Here is a 26024-nt window from a genome sequence, read left to right on the forward strand (position 1 = left end):
ATGTGGGGAAAGAGGGAGAGAGGGAGAGAACTATGAGTTGCCTAAGGTTGTTTCCACAAGTCAAGCAATCTACCTGTTTCTAGTGGAGAACAAAGTAACAAAAACAATGACATTTACATTTTTAAAAATACTCACATATTCTTAATAAAAATTATTCTGATAGATTTTAGTAATGTACCAGTAATCAAAATTATTTGGAAAATTGGATTGCTTTAGTAGAATTATAATTATTCTTTAGAAAACATGAATGAGTCAAATTTATAGACAAGAGGGTTTGTTTGTTTATTCATTCATTTATTTATCTATCTGCCTTGGTCCAAAAAAGACTAAAGGTGGCTTAAAGAGGATCATAGTAACTTTTTAAAGAACATTCAGGATCTTAAATATATTACTCTCCCCAAAAGCTAGCCGCTTCCAAGCTTGACTTAATATTTTGCATGTTTTCTCTCCGTTGCTTGGTAAATATGTTTGCTTCTCCTTTCTGCAATCGACGTCTGACAGATGCTTTCTGCTGTTTTGTCAACTGACGTTTCACCTTCTGTTTCACCAGCTCCTGAAAAGATTTCAATAATCAGTATCACTGATTGGCCATATTGATAAGGAGAAAAACATTTAATAAAACAAAGATTGACATTAATATTTTTTAAGTTTTTGTTAAAAGCATGTATTTTTAAAATTCCAAAAACTAACAGTACTACACAAATCAGCACTAAAACAGAAAATTGTTATAAATTAATTACATCCTTAACGGAAATATAGATTATAACAAAAAGTAGTCTTTGAATAACTAATCACCATACTGCCATCTAGTGTCCATAAGGAAAACTAAAAGAAAGAAAAAAAACCCTCAAAACCAAAAAATCAAAAATCAACAAGATAAAAACTGCTGCTCCCCTGATTTCCAGGGAAAAACAGGCATGTATTTGTAGTACACAGTGATGTGTGAAGGCATCTGCTACTGGTAACAATAGACTCAAAACAGAGTCTCCTAACTGGGTGCAGGCACGACCTGCGGCAGCGGCTCCTCACGAGGAGGCCTAAGGTTTGGGGAGATGCAGACCGTTTTCTCAAAGGGAATGATCAGAAATTCAACTGCTTTCTTATTACTTAGGGCACAGGCTGCCAATAACTGCCAAAACAAATAAAAACTTTAAGTATTTTATTCACAATAACCATTTTTTCCTCTGAAGCACTACAGCCTGTTATTTAACTGTATGTAACCTTGTATCATCCAAGCTGCCTCCTAAAAAAAAAAAAGATGATCACTTTAAGGGTTGAAGCATGGATCTCTTAATATGCCCTACCCTAAATGAGGCACAAAGATGCATTTAAGACTGTTCCCCAAAACTAGGAAGGAAGGTGACTTAGAAGGACCTGGCATCCCAGAAATATCAGACTGAAAGGATGGGATGTGAGTTTAATATAATAGGAGTCTCTGGACGCTAGGACCCTTCCTTCCATGCCTCGGGAAGCCAGGCACCATCAGTCTTCCCAGTCGGTGGGAGACCAGAATCCTAGCCATCCTAACATCACCATCTTAACCACAACAAAGACAACAGAGCAATAATTTCAGAACTCTAAAGGAAAATGATCTCCAACCCACAACTCTAATACTGAAACTCCCAATCAAGTGTGAGGACAAAACTTTAAAGAAAGTTTTTTAGTTATAAAAAGTCTCTGCAAAATTCACTCAAATAACTACTAAAATCTACACTGTTAACAAAGAAGTAAAGTAGGGTAAGAAAAAGAGAAGAAACTAGGAAATGAGGCACTGCCAGGCGAGGAAGAGTCCTAGGAAAATAAAATGAAAGCATGCACCATGCTTAAAAGACAAATTCAAAGAGGCCTCCAGAATATGTCCAAGACAAAAAAAATCAACGTATTTTCCAAATATTCTGCTCAAATTTCCCTTAGTTCTCCATTTTAATGAGACCTTAAGATAATTGTATCAAGCAGCTAAAGAAAATAAGGAGATAATGCATTACTATGCATGTATTTCTTCCTAATCCAGGAAAAACAAGGTTAATTTTCTTCATGTTAACGAAAGTGTGAGAAAAGCTCCATTTAGTTAATTTTTTTTAAATGATAAGACATGAAATAAAATAGTTGTGTACTTTTTCAGGGAACATATAAAAAATCAATAAAAATCATGTACACTCAATTTATTGATTATTGTTGATAGTGGCTGCATATGTATTTATTAAAAAGTAATATACTTAACATTTAATTATAATTTAACTCATATATTAGAAAGCACAGAGTTCATAAATGGCAACTCTGTCAATAAACAGGGAACTAAAAATTATTTTAAGGAGAAAAACACAGCATATAATAGTATCATAGAACAAAGAGAAAATCCTTTACCTTTTTGCACAGACACCAAAATAATCATCAAAATAATTATCAAAATAATGGAGGTAACAAAATAAAGTTTTTCTCCTAACTTTTTAAACAAAATAAAATGTAACCTCAAGAAAAATAGTATGACCAAATTTTCCTAAAAATGTACAACTTAAGATAATTGTTTTGTTTCAGAGATTAGAGAGGAAACAAGCCAGGCTACTGAGACCCTTTTTCTCCTTAGAAGACATATTTTATAACACAATTCATTACAGTCTGGACCCCATTTTAAATTTTAAGTTCTTGCTTTTAGCCATAAGGAAAATGGGATAAGGTCAAGACCTAAAGACAATGCCAGTGCAATCATTAGAACCTAAAAAGTAGCGTGAATTAGCACTGTAACTTTTCTTTATATGAAATTGCCAGTTTTTGCAACATTATAATTAGATATAAGATGCTCTGAATCTGAGAAAACAAAGAAAAAAGGGTAAATCCAGTATGTTTAGGAAATATCAGTGCCAAAAATGGACAAGAAACCATAAAGTATGAGAAATTCTTAATAAAGACAGGCTACAATAGTTTAAAGGAGATGTTTATATTTTAGTTTAATAGATGTTTCAAAGATTATAGACTTAAATTGTATGTACAGAAAGCCCCATCAACGACTTGAGCACAGGCTCACCAGCTCGAGCCCCCCAGGCCCCCACCGCCATCAAGGCACTTATAAGAAAGCAATCAATGAACTAAAGTGTGGCAAGTACGAGTTGATGCTTCTCATTTCTCTCGCTTCCTGTCTACCGCTCTCTCTCTCCTTGACTAAAAAAAAAAAGTATATAAAAAAATCAGTACATTTCTAGAATTATACTTTTTTATTTTGGTCTGACAAGCTAGAGCTTGTCTACAAGTAAAAACTTTTTATTTACTATCAAACAAAGATACCCAAACTACTAAAAGTGTGCTAAGTTACAAAATATAGTACTGTTATTTTTAGCTTGTTTTTGATAATTCAGATTTAATTTTTTAAAATATCTCACATTACCCACCATGGGACACACATTTTAACTTACTGACAACATTCATGAACTTGGATATGAGAAGTTCAGGAAAAAACATGTTTTAAAAAAGATTTTTCTCAAGTGAGAAGTAGGGAGGCAGAGAGACAGACCCCATATGGGGCAATTCTCTGTCCATCTGGGGTTGTTGCTCTGCTGCTCCGCAACCAAGCTATTTTAGTGCCTGAGGCAAGGCCTTGGAGCCACCCTCAGTGCCTGGGGCCAACTTGCTCCAACCAAGCCATGGCTGCGGGAGAGGACAAGAGAGATAGAGATAGAGATAGAGATAGTGGGGGAGGAGAGGGAGAGGAGAGGGAGGGGAGGGGGAGGGGAGAGGAAGAGGCCAGGGAGAAGAGAGGGAGGGGAGAGGGAGAGGAGAGGGAGAAGAGAGGGAGAGGAGAGGAGAGGGGGAGAGGGGGAGAGTTGGAGAAGCAGATGGCTGCTTCTCCTGTGTGCCCTGACTGGGAATCAAACTGGGAACATTCACACGCAGGGCCGATGTTCTACTGCTGAGCCTACCGGCCAGGGCATTTTTTTTTTAAATTCACTTTTCACATAATAATTTTATTTCCTTCTTTCTAATTTTTAAACTGATTTTCTTCTTTTGCTCATTTTACCTTACCACTAAGAATTCAATGGTATTTGACATAATACCTTTAAGCAGAAGGAGAAATCCCAATACACCAATTACAATATTTTATCTCCCTCTTTAAAGCCTAAATAGGAAACTGATTCTTCCTGTCGGAACAGCCTAGAGAAGGTGGGCAGGCAGAACAGCTCCTCAGTAGGACCTGAACTATTTGTGTTCATTATCCTGTCCAGAAAATGTCCTTTATAAAATTCTTTTAGACAGTGCTGCTAAAAATGTCCAGAAAACACTTGAGGTACCAAAATTAAAAATAGTCATTTTTCACTTTTGAAATGTAAGAACTGGTGAAGCTGGTGTTTTCACAATCCAGCCACAGTGCTGTCACCAGCTAGGTATCCTGAGCAAAGTCATCTAACAGATCTGGGCCTCAATTTCCTCACTCTTAAAATGCGGGGACTAGAACATATAAGAATTATTGGATTCTCTTTTGGTCTAAATTTCTATAATCTTATCCTTCAAATTCAAGCTAACTTACATGCTATTTTTTGCCTGAAAGCTTTGATCATTCCAGTTAAAAGTGACCTCTCTTGTGTTACTAAATTTGTACTTGTTATAATTTTATGTTATTAACACGTGAGGTCCAAATGGCTGAGACTGTCTGGTACATCATGTAATCCGTCTACAGTAGTGACCTAATAAACATTTCTAAACGTTGAATGAATGGTTACCAGAGGAATTGTTGAACAGCTTAAAGCACTGCCTGCAGAAGTAATACTCAGAGTTCTTGTTCTGCATCCATTAATATCATCCATATTTTCTTCATCTCTAAAATGAAAACAAATGACAATGTAGTTAATTTTCATAGTTAATTATGCTTAATTAAATTATATTCTTTATATGATAATGAAATTTTAAAAAATTTATTCATTTTATAGGGGAAAGAGAGAGAAAAAGAGAGAGAAGGGGGGGGAGGAGCAGGTCATCAACTCCCATATGTGCCTTGACCAAGCAAGCCTGGGGTTTTGAACCAGCGACCTTAGCATTCTAGGTCTACGCTTTATCCACTGCATCACCACAGGTCAGGTGATAATAAAAGTTAAAGACATAAAATACCTCAAAAATACCATTATATTTTAAAATTTCTGTGAAGGTAACACTACCCACATTTCAGCCAAATATACTAACAATTTTCATTTTTCAGCATTATGACAGTCACTATCAAAATTTCAAAATACTAGAATGTTTTGGCTATCAAAATTTGTTATCACTTAGCCGCAACTTGTATCTTTTCCCCTCTTCTTTCACTGAACTATACACAAACCTGATTAGTATAATCTAAATTGTTGGGGCAGTTTCTTGCCATTTTCCCCGACAAAAGCAGGAGTAAGAGACCATATTCTACACAGTCTGTTCTGCTAAGGTAGAAAAACTGCAATGACAGAAACTGTCTAATTTTTTTTGCTATTGCTCAAAGTTTGAATTTTTTTTAGTGAGAGAGGAGAGAGACATAGACAGGGATAAAAAGACAGGAAGGGAGAGAGATAAGAAACATCAACTCATAGTTGCTGCAGCACCTTGGTTGCTCCCCGATTGCTTTCTCATACATGCCCTTGACCAGGGGGCTCGGGCTGACTCCTGGCTCAAGCCAGCAACCTTTGGGCTCAAGCCAACGACCTTGGGGTTTCAAACCTGAGTCCTCAGAGCCCAGGCTGATACTCTATCCACTGGGCTGGTCAGGAAGCTCAACGTTTTAATGTATAAGAAACTCAGATGATATTAATTAAGTCAATATTTTTCAGAAACATCTGTTCTTACATATTTCTACTCTGAATAATAATCTTGGCCACATTTGTTCAGAGAGTAAAAACCAAATTATTCAGTGCTTCGACTACCTAACCAGGGCAGATTTTCTTCTATTACTTACTCAAAATCCTGAGCCAATGTCACCCTCAATTTAAATTTAATTTTACACATTTATTATTAAAGTGGAAGTAAATGAGTCTCAAGGTACAGTTATATGGAAAAGGAACAAAATTCCTGTTTTGCTTCACAATGGAACAAACGATAATGGTAGCCTTAGAATGTAAGCCTGAATGAGGCCTGACCTGTGGTGGCGCAGTGGATAAAGTGTCGACCTGGAAATGCTGAGGTCGCCGGTTCGAAACCCTGGGCTTGCTTGGTCAAGGTACATATGGGAGTTGATGCTTCCAGCTCCTCCCCCCTTCTCTCTCTCTGTCTCTCCTCTCTCTCTCTGTCTCTCCCTCTCCTCTCTAAAATAAATAAAAAGATAAATAAAACTTAAAAAAAATAACAAGAATGTAAGCCTGAATGAACATGCATTGAGAAATGTCTAAATGTACTAATTTAATTTTAATTGTCATATTATTATTTTGAAATAAATAAAACTGTATTTCATCCTTGGCGGTTGGCTCAGAGGTAGAGTGTCGGCCTAGCGTGCGGAGGACCCGGGTTCGATTCCCGGCCAGGGCACACAGGAGAAGTGCCCATTTGCTTCTCCACCCCTCTGCCGCGCCTTCCACTCTGTCTTTCTCTCCCGCAGCCAAGGCTCTATTGGAGCAAAGATGGCCCAGGCGCTGGGGATGGCTCCTTGGCCTCTGCCTCAGGCGCTAGAGTGGCTCTGGTCGCAACATGGCGACGCCCAGGATGGGCAGAGCATCGCCCCCTGGTGGGCAGAGCGTGGCCCCCTGGTGGGCGTGCCGGGTGGATCCCGGTGGGGGGGCATGCGGGAGTCTGTCTGACTGTCTCTCCCTGTTTCCAGCTTCAGAAAAAAATAATGTAACATATAATTTTACATGAACAAATCAGAGCAGAAGGTTCAGAGTACTAGAGAAAATTCACTGTATTTCATGGAGAGAGCACATTTACTGCAGGTTTATTGGACTATACATAAATCAAACATTACATGTATAATTATAAAATATACAAACAATTCATCCATCTGAAACATGATCAATTGAGTAACAGATCTGTATTAATTCTTCCAAAGTAATCAGTTTGTATTTTAAGGTAGATTGCTTAAAACTGAATCAATATGCTATCTAGGATCAAGTCGATTGTAGAGGATAATTGAAATTTTACCAGAAGGGTCATTTGCTTTCATTTTATACATAATGGCACAGAATATAACTGTCACATCATTTGAAATAATACTCATTTACCAGAATCGAGGACAGTATAGGTCTCCAGGTTAAAGTAACAAAAATCAATCAACGGAAATCAATACCTGAAAGGCCTGAATTCTTTGTTTAATGATGACAAGGCAATGAGATGAGGGCATTCATCTTCACACTCTTCAGAGCCCGTGGGGATGCCTCCTTGACCAGTCTCACCATCTTGCCTGGTGTCACTTTCAGTTTTGTTTTTCTCCCCAGAAAACTCAGTTGCAGAATTGTTTTCAACAACCTGCCCTTGTATTTCTTCTAAAGCGAGACCTAATTCAGTCATGGCACAGCTGTGTGCACTAGCACTGTCCTCTGACAAAGCGTCTCCCTTTAGTCGGTCGAGGTCCTCAGGGGATCTGTGACAACAGTCAGCTACTTCATCTGCACAGTCTGGTTCACTCTGATTTTCTGACCTACAAACCTTTGCTTTTTCTGATATCTCTTCATCAGAAAATGAGAATTCAGATCCCTCCCCTGCTGCAATACCTCTGTCATCTGGACCTACTGGATGAAGCAGGTCATCATCTGCCTGCATTTCCTTTGTGTAGCCGCTGGCAGAAACCTCCACATCCAGCGAGTCCTCCCTCCTAGGAAAATATAAAACAGTAAGAGAAACCCCCCCCATGGAAAAATATTTATTACTCTGAAAAAATTCTAAATTTAATAGTTTATATATGTTAAATACTTTTCGTTGCTTGAAATGTAATACTTAAAGCAACAGACATTAGTAGAAAGGTTACAAAAACTTCAGTTGCTATTTATTGACTTAATAAATTAATTTTCAAAGGGAACTAAAGATTTCTTTTTTTAACTCATGCTAATCATCCCAAGCCAGAAAATATTTTAACTAAGTGTATAAAATAAGTGAGAAAATTTGGCTTTGAGAATGTACCTATAATTAGGTTCCATGAATCAATTAAAAATAGTTCCTGTTCTGAGTAAAGGAAAAACACAAATTCTGATAAACACTTGGCTTAATTCCTTACAAATGGATTGTTCATATAGCAGAAATGTAAATAAAACTTCTTGAATTTCTAAGAAACTAGATGTGTTCCTCCCCCAAATTCAGTAACAATGTCAAAGTATATCAAAAGCAGGTATTTTCTAGATTTTAAAGTTTCATTTATATACCACACAGCTATGATACTCAACAATGATTACAATGTGTCAAAGATCATTCACTATCTGAACAATTTTTAAATAAAAATTTCAACTTTTAGAACTAAATAAGTTAGGTATTTAACAGAGTTCTATCATTTTAAGCAATGGAGAGTACAAACCTGATATCACTAAAGGTTGGATACAGCTCACTTTCATAGCTGAAACGTTTCATGAAGAAATCTCTAATGCACTTTACATCTCTGTCAAAATACCTGCAAAAGAATCATTTCTGATATAACCTTTCTTGTTCATTTTTCCTTATCAGCCAGTGACAGTACTCTTCGTTCTACTCATACAAAAGCAAAAAGGATGCTACTCAAAAGAAAACAACTTTTTGACAGTGTGTGTGAAATACTAAATGGAAAAACAGAGGAACACGGAATATAAGTTGTCAAAGGCATAAGAGTTCATGGTTAGAAAGGTCAAGGTGCCTGACCTGTGGTGGCGCAGTGGATAAAGCGTCAACCTGGAAACACTGAGGTTGCCAGTTCAAAACCCTGGGCTTGCCTGGTCAAGGCACATATGGGAGTTGATGCTACCTGCTCCTCCCCCCTTCTCTCTCTCTCCCCCCACCCCATAATGAATAAATAAAGTCTTAAAAAAATTGAAAGAAAAAAAAAAGCAAGCTCAAGGTTTTCTCATAATGCAACAAACACACTAAGAGCAATCAGAGGAGTATGAATCTCAGAGAGGACCACGGCTATAATGGAGGGGCAGCAGGCTGCCACTCTCCCCTGCAGTCTCCAGTGTCTGGTATACTGCCCAGCAGCTTCACCTAGTTGAACCCCTTGTCAAATGGGAAAGCTGAAGATAAAAATAGATTAATAACTCATAAAAAATATGTTGAGTACTGAATTATGTTTATGTAACTTTATTATCTGTATCAGCTGAATTATAACAACTTCCAAAAGAGATAAATAATGCTGTAGCTTATACATTATAATCTGAAGACATGTTAAACCTGAACTGACAGTGAAAGACCTAGTATCTGGCTCTTTTCAGGCCATGATAAAGCAGCAAGAACAGGGTCAGCTCTACAGGCTTCCAAATAAGGGAGAAGTAAGCGTGACATGGAAATGACTCCTTGAATTTTAACTGAATCATTATTTTCAAGAAAGATGAAGTTTAGGAATAAGAAGAAAATGTCACTCTTAGGGCATCCTGGGAAAGACCTCAATGAATTCTTTTTAGTTTTGTTTTTATATATGCTTATGTATCACCTACTAGACAGTAATATCTTCAAAAGCAGACAAAGGTCTAATTTATATATTAATGTAAATAAGGTGGTTTAGTTCGGAGCAGAACTCCTTCACCCAATTACTTGCCCATAAAAGTTCAAGTTAAGTCACGTGTCTTCAAGAATAATGCAGCCTTAACCTGAAATACCACAATCAGGTATCACATCTGTCTCTAATTTTGGTGGTTCCTAGATATTTATTTATTGTGTGACTGTTACTCCACTTTAATAAAAATAGTCATTATCCAAAGATATATTAACCACCCGAGTGGCAGGCATTAATATACTAGTACGGTTTTACTGAAAATATTTTTTTAATTTATTAATTTTGTGTTAACATGGATTCAGGTGTCCCACTCAATATAATACTCTTACCCCCCAACCATGTGTCCTCCATTGCACCCCTTTCCAATTCATTCTGAGGTTTGCTATCCTGTTATCCGTATCTGTGTTATGTATATATAATTTCACTGATCCCTTCACCTTCTCTGATACCATCCTCTCATCCTCCTTCCCTCTGCTCGTGACCCCGCCTCTGCCACTCTTCTGTTCCTCAGTTCACTGTGTTCATTAGATTCCACATGTAAGTGAGGTCATACGGTATTTGTCTTTCTCTGCCTGGCTTATTTCACTTAGCATAATATTCTCCAGGTCCATCCATGTTGTTGCAAAAGGTAAGATTTCCTTCTTCTTCATGGCCCCATAGTATTCCATTGGGTATATGTACCACAGTTTTTTAATCCGCTTGTCCACTGATGGACACTTGGGCTGTTTCCAGATCTTGGCTATTGTAAACAATGCTGCCATAAACATGGGGGTGCATATTTTCTCTTGAATAGGTGATTTGGCATTCTTAGGATATATTCCTAAAAGTGAGATAACTGGGTCAAAAGAAAGTTCCATTTTTAATTTTTTGAGGAAATGCCATTCTTTTAAGTTTATTTTTAAATGACATTTCTTTTTCTAGAAGAACAGACATTTTCTAATAGAAATCAGGAGGAAGAGCACTAAATATAAACTGGTTCAAGCTCAAACTGTACTCATAATATATTATGTAAATATAAGTTATTTTTGGGAAAAAGAAGAAGTTTCTTTTAACTTGGAAGAGAAGGAGAAAAAACACTAACTCTTAATTTCATTATGCTCAACTGTATCATGGAATACAAATACAGGAAAATATTCTTATTTCACAACTTGGTGGTTAAGTAATGTGAAGAGTAAAGATTATCAAACTATATAAAGTGGTTCTGTCCTGTGTCAGGGATGGGGTTTTATGGAAATTCTTTACTAATAATAAAATAAAAAGCTAAAAAGGACACGAAAGATATTGGTCTGGCAACTGAGTCCAGTGCAAACCCATAGCTTTTAGGTAGGCCATCAAGGCATCGAATCACGCTTGGTGAAGCCCCTGGGAGGAAACATGGAGCAGAGAAGGGGGAAGGCGGAGAGGATGCGGTTCTCCGGCTCCCTTCTCCATGCCCCTACTTCTGAGCAAGCTTCTATTGGTTTTAACAACTGGGCTTCCATCTAAATGTTTGAATAAAGGTTTCCATAGCTAAGAAAATTTGACTTTTGAAAGTCTGTTATAAGAGTAATTCAAATGGTTTTGATAGTTTATAAAAGCAGGCAGTTTTTTCCAATTTCTAATACACAGCACAAATTTAATGAACAGGTTTTAAAAACTGGATCAAAGTGCCTTTTCTCCCCCTTAAAACCTGAGGAATAAGAAGATTCTTTCAGGGAGACAATCCTGGAAGTTTGTTATCATTTAATAAAAAAAACCTCAGCCGTGGCCAGCTGGCTCATTGTATAAAGCGTTGACCCAGAGTGCCAGAGGTTGTGGGTTTGACCCTGCTCAGGGCACCTACAAGAAGCAATCAATGAGCACACAACTAAATGAAACAACTAAGTGGAACAACGAGTTGATGCTTCTCTCTCTCTCTCCTCCTTCTTGCCCACCCTACCCCACCCCACCCCACCCCACTGCTCTCAAATAAATGAAAAAATTTTAAAAAGTCCCCAAATTTTAGACCACTGAAATCAGTTATTTCAAACCAGTTACCGACCAAATGACAGTATACAAAGTTGAAAATAATGGAAAATGATTGCATTACACATACACACACCCACATTTACAATAATTTCAGCATATACCATTCAGCATTGGGATGAGAAGTTGAAACCATCTGTGGAAAATCAATCATGGTGATGTGGTCATCTTTATCCAAAATGAGATTGAATTCATTGAAATCTCCATGAATCAGTCCATGATTCGCAAGTTTTACAATTAGCTCCATGGCTTCATTATATACTGAAGCAGGATCTTCAACATGGTGAATCTGACATCTGTATGTTTGAAAGCAAGTATATAAATATTATTTCATTCTTTGTCTCTCTGGCGGTTTTCTCTTCATTCCTGTCAGCATATGGACATATAGCATCCATCTATTATTAAAAAAAATAAGCTACACCCTTCCTCAATTCAGTATCTTCCTTCTACTGTCACATCTTTTCTTTGATCTCCTTTATAGTCAAATTCCTCTATATGTGCTTTCTCCAAATTTCTGCCTCCCATTCTAGTGAACCATTTCAAATAGGCTTTCTTCATCCGCCTTGTTCCAATAAAATAGCCCTTATCAAGACTACCAGTGTCTTCTGTTCCTAAATCCAATGGTTAAATCTCAGTCTTCATGTCTGGTCTCCCAGATAACCTCTTCCCTCTCCTTGAAAACACTTCCCTCACTTGACCCTTGGTATACCAACTCTTGAGGCTGTTCTCTTTCTACATTGATTATTCCTTCAGCCTTTATATTTTTGCTAATTCTTTTATCTTCTCCCCGACATTTAAATTTTGGAGTTCTTCAAAGTTAATCCTAGGAACTCTTATTTAAAATCATTCTTGGTTATCTCAATCAGGCTCATGGCTTTAAACATCACATACACAGACTTTAATCTAGACTTCTCTGAACTCTTGTGCATCTCAAATTGCCTGTCCCAAACTGTACCTTTGATTCTGCCCCACCCTCTAACTTCACACTGTTCTTCCATCTTTCTAGCACATCTATAAATGTCACCTTTATCCCAAATAACTCACCAATCAGGTCCAAAACTTGGTTACCTTTGACTCCCAATTTCCCTCATATCAATATTCAATTCCAAAAAAATCACGCTGGCTCTTCCTGAAAAACATATCCAGAACCTGACTTTTCACCACCTGACATCTATCATTCTGGTCTAAACCACCATCCTCTCTTGTCTGGGCATTACAATAATTTCCTGAAGTGTCTTCCTAATTCTGTCCCTACTTTCTTTCAATCTAGTCTCAATACAGCTGCCAGAGTGATCCTATAACAACATTAGTCAGGTCACATCTCTTCTTACTTCAAAACCCTCCAATGGCTTCTTCTTTTTTTTTTCTTACAGAGACAGAGAGAGTCAGAGAGAAGGATAGATAGGGACAGACAGACAGGAAAGGAGAGAGATGAGAAGCATCAGTCACTTTAGTTGTTTATTGATTGCTTTCTCATATGTACCTTGACCAGGGGGCCACAGCAGACCGAGTCACCCCTTGCTCAAGCCAGCGACCTTGGGTTCAAGCTGGTGAGCTTTGCTCAAACCAGATGAGCCCACGCTCAAGCTGGCAACCTCGGGGTCTTAAACCCAGATCCTCCACATCCCAGTCTGACACTCTATCCACTGCGCCACTGCCCGGTCAGGCCAATGGCTTCTTAATCAAAATTAAAAGTCCTTGCGCTACATATTGCTACAATGGCAATAACATTACAATATATAAAAGGTATCAAATCAACATGTTGTATACCAGGCATCCCCAAACTGTGGCCCCCTGAGCCCATTTATCTGGCCCCCGCCACACTTCCGGAAGGGGCACCTCTTTCATTGGAGGTCAGTGAGAGGAGCACTGTATGTGGCGGCCCTCCAACGGTCTTGAGGGACAGTGAACTGGCCCCCTGTGTAAAAAGTTTGGGGACCCCTGTTGTATACCTTAATTTACACAATATTATATGTCAAATATATTAAAAAAAACACAAAATAACAACAAATTAAAAGGCCTTGCAACGAGCTACCTATTTACTCCGGGTGATCTGGTCTCCTGCTGCCTCTCCTACCTTCTCTCTTACAAGTCTCCCTGACTCACTCAGCTCCAGCCACAGGGACATCCTCACTGTCCTCTGAACACGAGGCCTACTCCGGCTCCACAGCTTATGCACTGCTGTTCCTGCTGCCTGGAAACTTGAGACACCTGCATGGTTTCCTCTCATTTCTTTCAGGATTCTTATCAGTGAGACTTTTCGTGACCATCCCATGCTGCACAACAGTAGCCTCTTATACCCACCTCAGTCATTTTTGTCCTCCTTACCCTGCTTTATCTGTATCCACAGCATTTACTACCATCTGACATATACATGATGGGGCAGAGTAAGGTTAGTTGTTCATATGAAAAATTATAAGTAATAATACAAGAATAAACTGTGTTTTGCATACTCATGACTATAAACCACTTTTGCCCCAATCTGTATTTTCCTATTTAGCTGTTTATTGCATGTCTCTTTCCATCAGGATATAAACTCTGTGAGGGCAGAGGTTTGGTTTATTGTTGAGCCTGGATAAGTAATTGGCACATACTAGATTACTATTTGTTGAGTCAATCACAGAGATTACAAAATACATACTGTTAGAAAGAAACTGTATTATCAATCTGTCTAAGTCTACTGCTGTAGGTTAATTATTAACCTCCCAAAAACAATATTCCGCTTAACTAAATTACTTTTTTCCACTTATTTATGATGATACATAGTTTCAATAATAACAAATACTTACAGAGGATAGCCATTTATAAGTTCCATGACCACTGCATGGCGATTATAATCAACTGGCTTTGGAACTGGAAAATTCCTCTCATACAATGCCTAAAACATAACAAACAGGTGTAAACTAATGAAGAGGTCATTACTTTTAAGAAACAACAAAAGTAAATATATCTGCCTACAACCATTAGAAAAATATACAAGTCTTTACAAATTACACCTAATGCATGATTATTTATGTATGGCTTATTCATAGCATAGAATGAGCTGTGCATAAAAACAAAAATTAAAAATCAGTTACTTAATTCACCAAACACTCATTTATTGAACATTTACTAAATATTATACACTGTGCTAGGATTACAAAAGTGAATGTGCAAATTTCAGCCTTTAGGACATAACCTCTACAGCCATTTATTGGAGTGTGCCAAAAAAAACCAAATCAAGTAAAAATAGATTGTGATTTAGGACGGACTCTGTCCTCTGACATGTTAGGAAACTAAATATTCCAGTACATCAGGCATTTTATAGAGCACTGACCTCTCTTCAGACCAAACGTATGATATAAATCTATTAAGTGACAAACACACACTGTAGTTCTGTGTCAAATGTTACTTCACATCACCCACAGACCCATCCTTCCCCCGGTGCTCAACTTCTATGCTTTGCTTACAAAGTCCTGTTATTGCTTCCTTCAAAGTGTTATTTATAACCTCTGCCATTTGAAATGCAACCATTTCTAAGTAGGTCTTTATCATTTACACCCAAATACTCCAATAATGGTTCTAGATCTTGCCACCACATGTAACCTTTCTTTTGTGCACCAATAGCAAACTAAGTTGCTTATATCAATGCACAATTTTTAAAAATCTACAATGGCTACTTGGCTTGGGGTGGTAAACACAATACAATGTACAGATGATGTGTTATGGAGTTGTACACCTGAAATCTGTATGATTTTGCTAACCAATGTCACTTGTAATAAATTAAAAATCTACAATGACTATAAGCACTGATTTTAGTCTGAACATCTCTTTCTCGTTTTCAAAACTTTCTTTAATCCATTTAATCGGCCCTCCTTTTCTGATCCTCTCTCCAGTAAGCACTCTGGAGTGTAGTCACCTCAGTGACTATTACCTGGACTCACAGCGCTTACACTCACATTTGTGTCTTTGTCCCAAGTGGCTCCTCTGCAAAGTCCAGTTTTATTGTCTTATTGCATGATTTATAACTTTACACAAATGCTACACACATCATAAAACCTCCTTCATAAACTATTCTACCCTATAGAAGTTTCTCTAAACACATACAATTTGATTTTAAACTGTTCTTTGTTTTATGTGTGTGTTCACATTCATTTTCCAACTTTAAGACAGAATGCACTGGTTATTCCTTTGGTATTTACCCCTATACCCACCCTATCCTTAGTGCTTAATATATAATGGTAGGCACATAGCTGATACTCCCCTTAATATATACTTATCAACAGGATTGGTTTAAAAAGCCTGTCTACTCTACCTCCTACCTTCTTTGAACAGAAAATGAACAACTTCCAGATTGGATGCTTGGCTCAAAAAATTTTTTTTCAATGCAAGTGACTTTAAGCATGCCCTGACAGCTCAATGTAGCATATATAAACCATAACTATTGTCAGAGTGGTCTAGCCAAGCACCATAGCTTAACTCTTAAGCTATAGCTCAATTATATCTTCTTCTCTGTTGGGAAAACATCAATGTATTTAAGAAGCATATTTAAGCATAACCAAGTTCTACTGTGGTATCTTCATACAAACACCTTGAGAATATACCTAATACAGTTTTGAAAAATATGATTCCTACCAAACTACATACTTACTGACTAATGTAGGATACGAACTGTTAGTGTAAGACAAGAAACACATAACACATATGACACCAGTATTATTTATTTATACTGTATTGAGAATTTCCCCCATGACCACTAAAAATTTAAGCTCATGAGTTAAAATAGCCTATTTAAAGAACACCAAACTGAAACTTTCAAGAAACACTGGTTATACACTGGACAGCTTTTAATAATTCAAATAAAAAAGAATTGAAGATAACATAACAAATCCTACTTAGAGGGTAATAAAACTGCAAGGTTATTTATTGTTTAATTATTAAAGATATTTAACAAATCTATACTGAACTTAATTTTGAAAATGAAAGTTTAAAAACTCAGGATTTTTACTATTTCTAATATACATAAAAATTTATAAATTGACATTTCTTGTATTATGTAAAATAAAAACATTAGTCAACCTATTGAAGACACTAATGTTTCTACAGATTATAATTATCTAGTGTTTTCAATTAGAGATAAACATATGTACAGTTTTAATATACATTCACACCTACACATTTGTGAGTGAATCACATCATTAATGTACTTTAGGCTACTCTATCTTATTAATATTATAGATTACATGTTGCCTTTACACATTAATAACAGTTAAAAACACCTTCCCATAGGTGGAAATCACCAGAAAAACTAGTAACAGAAATGAATCAATAAGATTTAAAAGGGATTGTAAAGATTAGGAGTGGAGGTGGGGAGACAGGTGTGGGGGCAACATACTGATGCTTATTACTACAGCCTTTCAAGTATTATTTGGTTAAAAGATGAAAAGATTATTTTAAAAATACCTTCATGTAGGCAAATTCCTTCACTGCAGAGAGACGAGATAAATAAAGCCAAGACATGTTATGCCTGTGTTTATGATAATCACGCTTGTTTTTCAGATTTCGAAACGAGGTTCTTCCCAATCTGTGAAGCTTCAGTGCAAATTGCTGCCCTTCTTCATTTGCAACAATATAAATATCTAGAGTCAAGATTTTGAACTGTCATTATTACAAGTTGGAACAATTCTAACTTTGATTTTATTTCTATCACATTATATCTTTCCAAATAACCTGGAATACTTACCAGTCAGTAAAATCCACTTATTACAATCCAAAACATTAAGATCACATGTATTAAAATCTATTACAGAAGAAAACAAGGGTTGCAATGTGTCAAAGATTAATTACTGCTTTCAAAGGTGCTCAATGCTCAATTCCATTTAGTGGGAAAACATCTAATTGTTCCTTAGCATCCTATATGTACAAGAACTGACTTAATAATATCTCCCTTTTCAAAAACAGTTCATTTCCTCAACTGATTCAATGAATAATACTCAGTTGTTAGAATATAATCCTATAATGAGAATGGAGCAGATCATTCCCTAAATATTTCAAGTATCAAAACAAGTTGCTACTTGTAATATTGACATGTAGAACATATCCTAATTATTCATGGAGAACTTTATTTATTAATTATCAAGAAAAAGTCTTTTTCTTACATTGGTGGAATTACATTGGTGAAAACATTTTGGTAGTATCAAAACTTTAAAAGTACATATATAATTTTAAGACTATTTATAAATTTATTTGCATGGAGACATCTGTACAAGAGTGTTTACCACATCACTCACAAAAAAAGATAGGAAGTAATAACTTAAATGTCCATAACAACTGGGACTGGTAAAATCAATTGTATAAAGCAGCCATACAATGAGAAAGACAAATCTGCTGTGAAATATCAGGGATGTATCAGGTGGAAAAAGGTCAAGGTGCAGAATAGGAAGTACTGTTTAATTGTACCTGGGATTAAAAACATATGTGACTGTATACACATGTATCCTTTGCATATTATATATTTGTATTTACATAAAAAATTTCTAGAAGGATATATAGAAAAGATAGCTTTAGGAAGTAGGTACATGCAATTGAAACCTGGGTTAGGAGTGAGATTTTCTTTTTATTGTATTCTCTTTTGTACTATTTAGCGTTTTCTATGCAAGTAAGTTCTCTAAAAAAAAAGTGGACATAAATTAAGACGTATCTCAAAAAGTGTTTTGTTATCACTATATATTTTACATACACACTGCTATATTGAGTGCTCCTGTATTACTTATTAAATATACACCATAATCTGCATATTAATACAGAAGACATACAAACCATAAGCAGTACATAGAGCAACTTCCTCGGGAGCAGGCTTCCTAATCATTCTTTTTCTCCCAACGTTAATTTTCCTTCCTTAGTTCAGGTAACAATGTAACTATATAAAATAAACTATACTGGATAAAAAAAAGCAATGCACAAGAGAGCATGGTATGAAAAAAACCATTCCATTCTTCAGTTCTGTCTTCCATATAGAAAATGCATACGCACTTGCTCAATGCTATTTTAGAATGCTTTTCCCTGAGGTCTACACATACCTAACTTTGCCTTGTTGATCATATTTCAGTAGAAAAATAAAGTGTTCATGGTTTTTAGATATTGTCTTTTAGTCTTACTTCTGTTTCATAGTTCAGCTATTACAAATATCCAATATATCAGATATAAGAGCAAATAAAATATCTGTCAAAGATTTCAGTTATTAAAGGAAAACTAATTCTTGGTATACTTAATTTTCAGTGATAGACTTAAGACAAAATAATCATTTACTACACTAAGGGTAATTTCATAATCCATTGTTTCTAAAAAACTATTTGTTTTACTGTTTAGCTGGAAAAAATAAACTAAAAGATGAATGCTTTCTCAAAGGGAATATAAGCTAAAGCAAAGAAAATGCGTTCAATAGCACCGTTAGCATTTACCAGATTCTTTGCCAACACCCATCTGGTTTCCAACAGATTCAACGACTTGTCTAGAAGAAAGTGTTTTCAAAGCTAGGTAATCGTAGCCTGCATTTGTCAACCGATAGCCCTGGACAGCTAGACAAAAGAAATGAGAAAAGCCACATTTTAGTTACACTGTACCACAAGTCACACCAGTTCAAGTCACGAGAAGAATTTATACATGGGAAGTCTTAGCTGGAAAATGATCAGCTATCCAGTTTTACAAGTTTAGCATTTCTTTCTATAATTTGTTTCTTCTCTAGAGGAGTGTCACTCAAAGTGCGACCAAGAGACTGATACTAGTCTGTGTCTCTAGTTTTGTGACAAGATACAGAAACGGAAATAAAGGGTTAGGTTCAAAAACTTTATACTGCTCTGACCACATTATAGTACATCTTCAACTCTAATAAGGAATTTGTGCCTACATTTTAACAGTTTACTTCACTTTTCTAGTCATGACTTTATTGCTGTTTTATAAAAGTAGGGATTCATGACAGGCCGAAAAAAAGAAACTCATCCCTCACCACAAATGGTTTGAGAAATAATGTTCTAGAGAGTCTTGTGGCAGATTGTATTTTAACCAAATACGCGGCATCAATGATCTCAATCCCACCTGCTCTTAAGTAGCTGAAATTTGCTAATCGCCTATCAGGAGGTTCAGACTACTTCTTTCCCACCCGTTTGGTCTGGGTAGGCCCTGAGATTGGTCTCATCAACAGAACACCGTAAGTGTGCTGTGCTGGTTCTAAGGCTGGTGCTTTCCTGGTCTGGCAACTTCCACTTCCTGCCTTGTGGAATACCTGCTCTGGGGATAGTCAGTTACAGGAAAAACTACAAATGGTGCCCCAGATACTTACTTTTGGTACGTTCCCAAGCTATGAGTTTATGTTTCACTAATTCTCTTAAAACTTTATTACAGCCGCCGTGTTTAAGGCTGGCTATAGAAGCAACCAAACTGCAGGGAACTATTTCATGGTTCTTCATACCCATTTCAACCTGAAAGTAAAGAAATCATATGTAATCAGAATCAACACAGAGCTGCTATCAAAACTTTGCTAAGAAATTAACTTCTTCAAATTCTCTGACCATGCAGTTACCCAACCAATTCTGAAACAGAATTACTGTATTCCCCCATGTATAAGATGCACTCTTTCCCGGAAAATTTGGGGTTTAAAAACTGAGTGCATCTTATACAGTGGTTGTAGTTATTTTTACTTGCATTTCCCGCTTTTTCACACTTGTTTTTGTACTCACTGTTGTAGATTTTAATTTGCACTTCCTGCTTTTTCATGCTTGTCGTCTTTTTTTCAAATTTCGGGCCCCAAAATTAAGGTGTGTCTTATACATGGGAGAAATACATACTACCTTCTCTGGATATATTTTAAATCAGTTTGATATATAATCACTGATATATTCATATTGTATCTATTAAACAATAAACACTTCAAAGGTAAAGAATGTGAGTGCTTAACAGTTACCAATGTCCAAGTATGTGTCTTTAAAAATTGCAGATATTCTAGATATTTATTAAGCAAGCATTAATAAGAAAGTATCACATGTAAGTATTGTAAAGAATAAATAATATGTAAAAATACTCTTTACTTCTGGAGAATATATTATCTGTGGAAATATGAATGTATGCATATAATTCTATTAGAAGGTAAAAGATATTAAGTGCTTAAGGAGAGCTGGTTCAGGCAGAATAAGAATACTTCTGCTTGAAGGATCAGTTTCAAAGAAGTAGCAGCACTTGAGAACAACTTGGAGAGATATAGGACTATTGATAAAGTAGACAAATACCAGGGAAAGACAATAAAAAAGATTTGGACATGGCACATATGCGAGAAAGGACAGAGCACAGGGAAAGCTATTAGATTACAGTGGTAGCTCAGATGGGGTGGCATGTAGAGTTCATGAAAAGAAGGTTGGAAAACACTTTTAAGCAAGATATGGAAGGCCCTGAATGCAGACAAAGTAGTTTTAGATTTTACACAGAGGACAGGAAGAGACCCTTGAAGATGTCCAGGCAAGGGAGATATAAGAACAATTGTTTCACGGACATTACTCTAGCAGGAATACACAAAGTGGTTTAGCAAAAGCAAAAACTGGAGGTGGCATATTGGAAAACTGAGATGACAGTCCAGGGCAGAAGAAACAGAAACCCTAACAGGGAAGAGGTAGTGGTAATTGCAAGAAAGAACTAAAGCTCTTTAGAAATATGCGATTGGCACTGGAAGTGAGAGGGTAAAGGAAATGAATCAAAGCTGAAGTGAAGAAGAACAAGTTTTAAAATAATAGTAATAATAATTATTTCAATAGAGTTTGGGAAAGGAGAGGCTAGATAGAGTTGATGAATTTGATTTGCACACAATGAATTTTGAGGTGTTGGAAGGTCCTTCAAATGAAGATGTTTAAGAAAAATTGGAAACACTCAGTTATGAAGTTGTAATTAGAGAGAAAAATTGTGATTTGATAAAGAGATGAAGCCATAAGGTAGACATGTTCATTCATCAAGCAAGAGATAACAGAAGACAAAGGAGGTCAAGGGACAAAATTTGGGGGGAAGTCCACACTGAAGGGTGAGGGCAGCCAGTCATACAATTATTGACAAAAGATATGCCAGAAAAGTCAAGGGAAGAAAGGGTAAAGGAAAGGTGACCACTGATACCAATGCTGGTGAGACTCATCTGGGACTCATTCTTTAATGAGCTTAAAAAAATTTATTTATATATATATGTGTATATATATATATATATATCTAAAACTTTGTCTCATATATATATGAGACAAAGTTTTAGAAGGTAAATCTGGCATTGTCTTGATGCCCCAAAACCTCACACTTTAAACTAACTTAACTCCTCTACCATGCTTTGTTCTGTCTCTCCCAGCCTCTAACATTTCTTTCTCTCAATTCCCTTCTTTCTGTCAGAAGCATTAAGGAATGAGGGAATGTGCTGAGGAAGCAGAAAAGGAAGTTATCTTTCAGAAATGGCAGTAGTTACAGAAAGTCCAGCTGAACTAAATAATCTATTGGAAGGGTAAAAAAGGGTCTTCCAAATTTCATAATGAATTTGCATTTGAGAGTTTAATCCCTATAAGAAGAAAATAGTTCTTAAAATGTTTTATACTGCAAATGGCCAATCTGTGTTGCTTTACTGTGCCATAAGACTAGGACCAGAAAATCAATTTTTGTCATTTCCCTTCTTGAAAATATTCAGTGGCTTCCCTATATTTAGAACATAGTCCAAATTTTTACTTAAAGGCAGATCCTACTCTCAACTTTTCAAAGCACATCCCCAACCATTCAGCATCTTGTTCATTATGCTTCCAGCCACACTGGCCTTTCCAGTCTTCAAAAACTGTTTTTGTCTCTGAGCTTTTCCATTTATTACTGCTGCTTCCTCTGCCTCTAAACTCTTTCCAAGGACTTCATGGGCCAGATACTTCTCATTCAGCTCCTATTATCCTCTCACTCTTTCTTTTATTGAGCAAGTATTTATTCAGAACCTAACAAGTGCCACTTCAAAAAGCCTTAAAGCTTTGGTTACAACAGTAAACAGACAAGATCCTGGCGTGCTGCAGTCGCCCCTCGGGCTATACAACATTCAGACAGCGCTCCAGCTCCCACTCCCATCCTCACCTCCACATTATCTTCAAAGTATTGTCTTCTGTTATCCTTGTTTACTTAGTCGTTTATTTAATCGTTTGTCTCCCTTGTCTTCTTGTCTGTACCCCGCTGAATTCCCTAAAATATTTACTAAAACCAAATAGGTTGAGCGAGTGAACCGGAAGAAACACTACGTGACTGCACCTGTGCGCGGGGAGCGCGACGCTCTTACTTCTCACCAGGAGCCTAAAGCCCTCTCCCCCGGTCCGAGCCCCGGGTCAGGGTAACTTCCGGGGCTACGGAGAGGCGTGGAGCTCTCCATCACAGGGCGGGGAGCAGGAAGGAAGCACAGGAGGGGGGCTCTGCTGTCTGTATTTGGAGGACAATGAAAGCCTCCGAACAAAAACTTTTAAAAAATCAAATTCTCTGGTCTTTCCCCCATTCCCAACCTTTGCCGCATTCCAGGACCCAGAGCGCGCTCCGATCCCAGCGAACTTCCAGTAACAGGACTTATGGTGGGAAGAGGCAAGGGACAGGGGTAAACGGCCAACTTCTTACCGCGGTCAGGACCCTGAAGTCGTCCCGGTTCATGTAACGCAATTGGGCCACATTCACCTTCCCCATCGCCGCTCCAGAAGCCTCTTCCCAACCACCGGAGAATGCAGGGTACGTCACCACCCACGTGTCGCTCCGCCGTGCGGCGGCTCGCGCATGCGCTGCTCTTTACTTCAGGTCCTGGTTAACAAATAGAGGATACTCACTGGCACGGAAAGGTGATAATACGTCTTTTGGGTCTTTTGAAGCACATTGTGTGGAAAAGGTAGAGTACTTTATAGATTGATTTTTTTTTCATGTAAGTGAGTTGGTGGACTATAAGTGTTTGCTATAATATGCCATTTTTATTTTTCTTATCTGTCAGGACCGACTGCTATAAGGACGCGACCTACCTCTGAGAGTGTTAACTTTAATCGTTTTATCCCCAAACAACAACTCTTACTTCAGTCAAAGCGAGTTCCAACAAGAGAAGAGGGAAATGAACCTGAGCACGACTGTAGACAATCAAGGTCTCATAAGATAACGAGGGTAGTCCCCCAAGCAGTCCCTCTTATAACTGCTCCAGCTCAGGACCGGAGAAGGCGTGGCGATGAGAACTACCTTGCACCGCTTAGTACTAGGTTTTAAGTTGGTTCCCCAGACTCGGAGGGCGCCTGCGCCTGGTGGAGGAGGTGGGACTGCCGTCTTTGCTTCTGCTCATTTCCAGAATTTTCAATTGCATCTTATGGTTGCCCACACACCTACCCGGTTTGAGTATCCAGGGGCCTAGGCGCAATTTTAGGGCTTCAGGAGAGCAGCCCACCCTGGCCCAGGAACGCCCCTCGCTCTCTGCAGAAATGGTCATGAGGGTGGACCTGTGACCAACTTGCATCCTGAGAAAAGGGGTGGTGGGTTCGCTACTCGTTACTACAACAGCAAGAGGGACAACAAAACTTGTATGATAGCGTTTGTGTTTATATCTTGTTTCATGAATTATATTTTAAAACTGCAAATGGTAGTTGTTTTGGTATCCCTCCCTTTAGGCGTGGGTGCTGCATGTGATCATGGAGGGTTGTGCTCTCTGTTTCAGCCTTGATCTCATTTTCCGCCACTGGTGTTAGCCTCTCTCAGGGTGCAGTGTCAAACCTCCCAGTGTAAACTTTGGAATTCTGCATTTAGAGTTCCATTATTATTATTTTTTTTTTCTTCATGTGTGATTCCACTGACCTGTGTATTGTTTTTTCTTTTCTCCAAGGCCTACTGAGTATTTAAAAACATGCCCTGGAGTCAGATGGCAGGCAGTTGAATTTGCCCTGCCTTTGCAACCAGAATAGTAGTTATCTGAAATCATTGAATACAGGGAGAACAACCCTCTACCCCCTCTTCACTACAACCTTGGTTCTTTTTTTGAGGAGCCCTGAGGAGCCACTGTGCCACTTTACCCGCAGGTGTTGTAAGGTACCAAAAACTACAGAATTAATATTAATATTTTAAGAGGCTTGAAGAACATTTTATTAATTTGGGTTAAGGTGTGCAGAGAAATTGTGAGAATAGTCTCTGTACTGTGTGATTGGCATAACCAGGATGGCCCTTGGCATTGTATTGTAAATGCAAAGGGGGAGGAAAACATGGATTCCCAGACATTCCACCACACCTGTGGGAAAAGGGGTGAATGCTAGCCAGGTGCAGGAAGAGAAAAGCCAAAATAAACCTTTTCTTATAGCAATGAACCATTTGCGGGCATCTGTCCCCACGGAAACTACCTCTCCTATGTAAATGCATGTGGTTAATACCTGTGACTCTGGACAGAGAGATAGCGGATGAACACTAGATAATATGGGAATGCCTTTTAATATGTAAAATGATATCTTTCTGCCATTGTGTTGACTTGTAAATTTTGTTTTCTCCAAAATGATGTATGGCTTGCAAATTGAACATGGTCCTATCATGTTAAAGGACATATGACTATAACCAATAGTGGTAAAGGGCTCCTAATTACAATTTTTGCTTCTGTACTTCCCACTTACAAAACTATAAAAACTAGGTAAAACAAAGGGCCAGCACGCTCTCCCTCAGATTTCTGTCGGAGTTGCTGCCACTTGGCCAAGCTAGACAATAAAGCTTTGGTGTGTAATTGACGGACCTTGTTCGTGTCTTCAATGTTTCGGGTCCCTCTGGATTGGGCTTAACATTTTGATGTGATTACAGTAAATCTTTTTATTAACTATGCTCAGCTAAGTGAAAACTTGCACTGAAATGGAGGGTTTTTTCTTCTGTATTTCACATAAGAGGAAGTGAACATGAAAAGTTTTAAAGACGCCGAATTACTAACTTCTGGAACATGTAGAAGGAGAAACAAATTATTTGGACATCAACTCCCAATGCAACTCTTGAGCAGACATTTCTAATCTATTATGGTACAGACCTTTCTTTGCTTCTTAACTCTGCTCCAGACAACCTCCTCTAATTGATTGGATTTGGCTAGAATTGCAAGCCTGGTTCTGAAGGATTTTCTGGGGTTAATCACAAAAGTGCCCATATTTCTTTTATATTTTCAGTATTAAGATTTTAAAAATAAAGTCATCTTAAGCAGACTGTTACTGAACTCAAGAGCTTCACTACTTTGGATATTATATTCAAGGAGGCATAGTTGTTAAGTAGTTTCATTCACTTGCAACAAGTAAGGAAGCAGGGGTTTACATTCAAAACTCTTTTACCCAGAAGGATGGTTTAGCCAATGTTGACATATACTACTTGGTTAATTATGGTTGATTTCTTTATTGCAGCGGGCTATCAGTTGGGTTTATGCTAA

General features: G+C 37.5%; 1 protein-coding gene and 1 long non-coding RNA gene across 2 annotated transcripts; one reads left to right on the plus strand and one right to left on the minus strand.

Annotated features, from left to right (window-relative positions):
* Positions 1-272: 272 nt before the first annotated feature.
* Positions 273-23361, minus strand: RIOK2 (RIO kinase 2). Its single transcript, XM_066273886.1, has 10 exons — positions 23237-23361; positions 19929-20067; positions 19051-19167; positions 17054-17229; positions 14401-14489; positions 11716-11907; positions 8444-8536; positions 7226-7750; positions 4710-4806; positions 273-553 (listed from the first exon to the last, which is right to left on the minus strand). Exons 1-10 carry the CDS (start codon positions 23300-23302, stop codon positions 389-391), a joined length of 1659 nt encoding a protein of 552 aa, XP_066129983.1. The 5' UTR covers positions 23303-23361; the 3' UTR covers positions 273-388.
* A 58-nt stretch (positions 23362-23419) lies between these two features.
* Positions 23420-25350, plus strand: LOC136336279 (uncharacterized). Its single transcript, XR_010731404.1, has 2 exons — positions 23420-23498; positions 23598-25350. It is a non-coding gene; the product is annotated as an uncharacterized lncRNA (long non-coding RNA).
* Positions 25351-26024: the final 674 nt, after the last annotated feature.

This window comes from Saccopteryx bilineata, chromosome 4 (assembly GCF_036850765.1).
Source record: "Saccopteryx bilineata isolate mSacBil1 chromosome 4, mSacBil1_pri_phased_curated, whole genome shotgun sequence".
In the NCBI taxonomy this organism is placed as follows: Eukaryota; Metazoa; Chordata; class Mammalia; order Chiroptera; family Emballonuridae; genus Saccopteryx; species Saccopteryx bilineata.

Excerpts from the sequence above, each read along its gene's own strand:
- RIOK2 (XM_066273886.1), bottom strand. The coding sequence starts at position 23,302 with ATGGGGAAGGTGAATGTGGCCCAATTGCGTTACATGAACCGGGACGAC. Across the intron at positions 20,068-23,236 it reads ACTTCAGGGTCCTGACCGCG|GTTGAAATGGGTATGAAGAA; the intron begins GTAAGAAGTTGG and ends CTTTACTTTCAG. Across the intron at positions 4,807-7,225 it reads AAAGAATTCAGGCCTTTCAG|AGATGAAGAAAATATGGATG; the intron begins GTATTGATTTCC and ends TTTTCATTTTAG.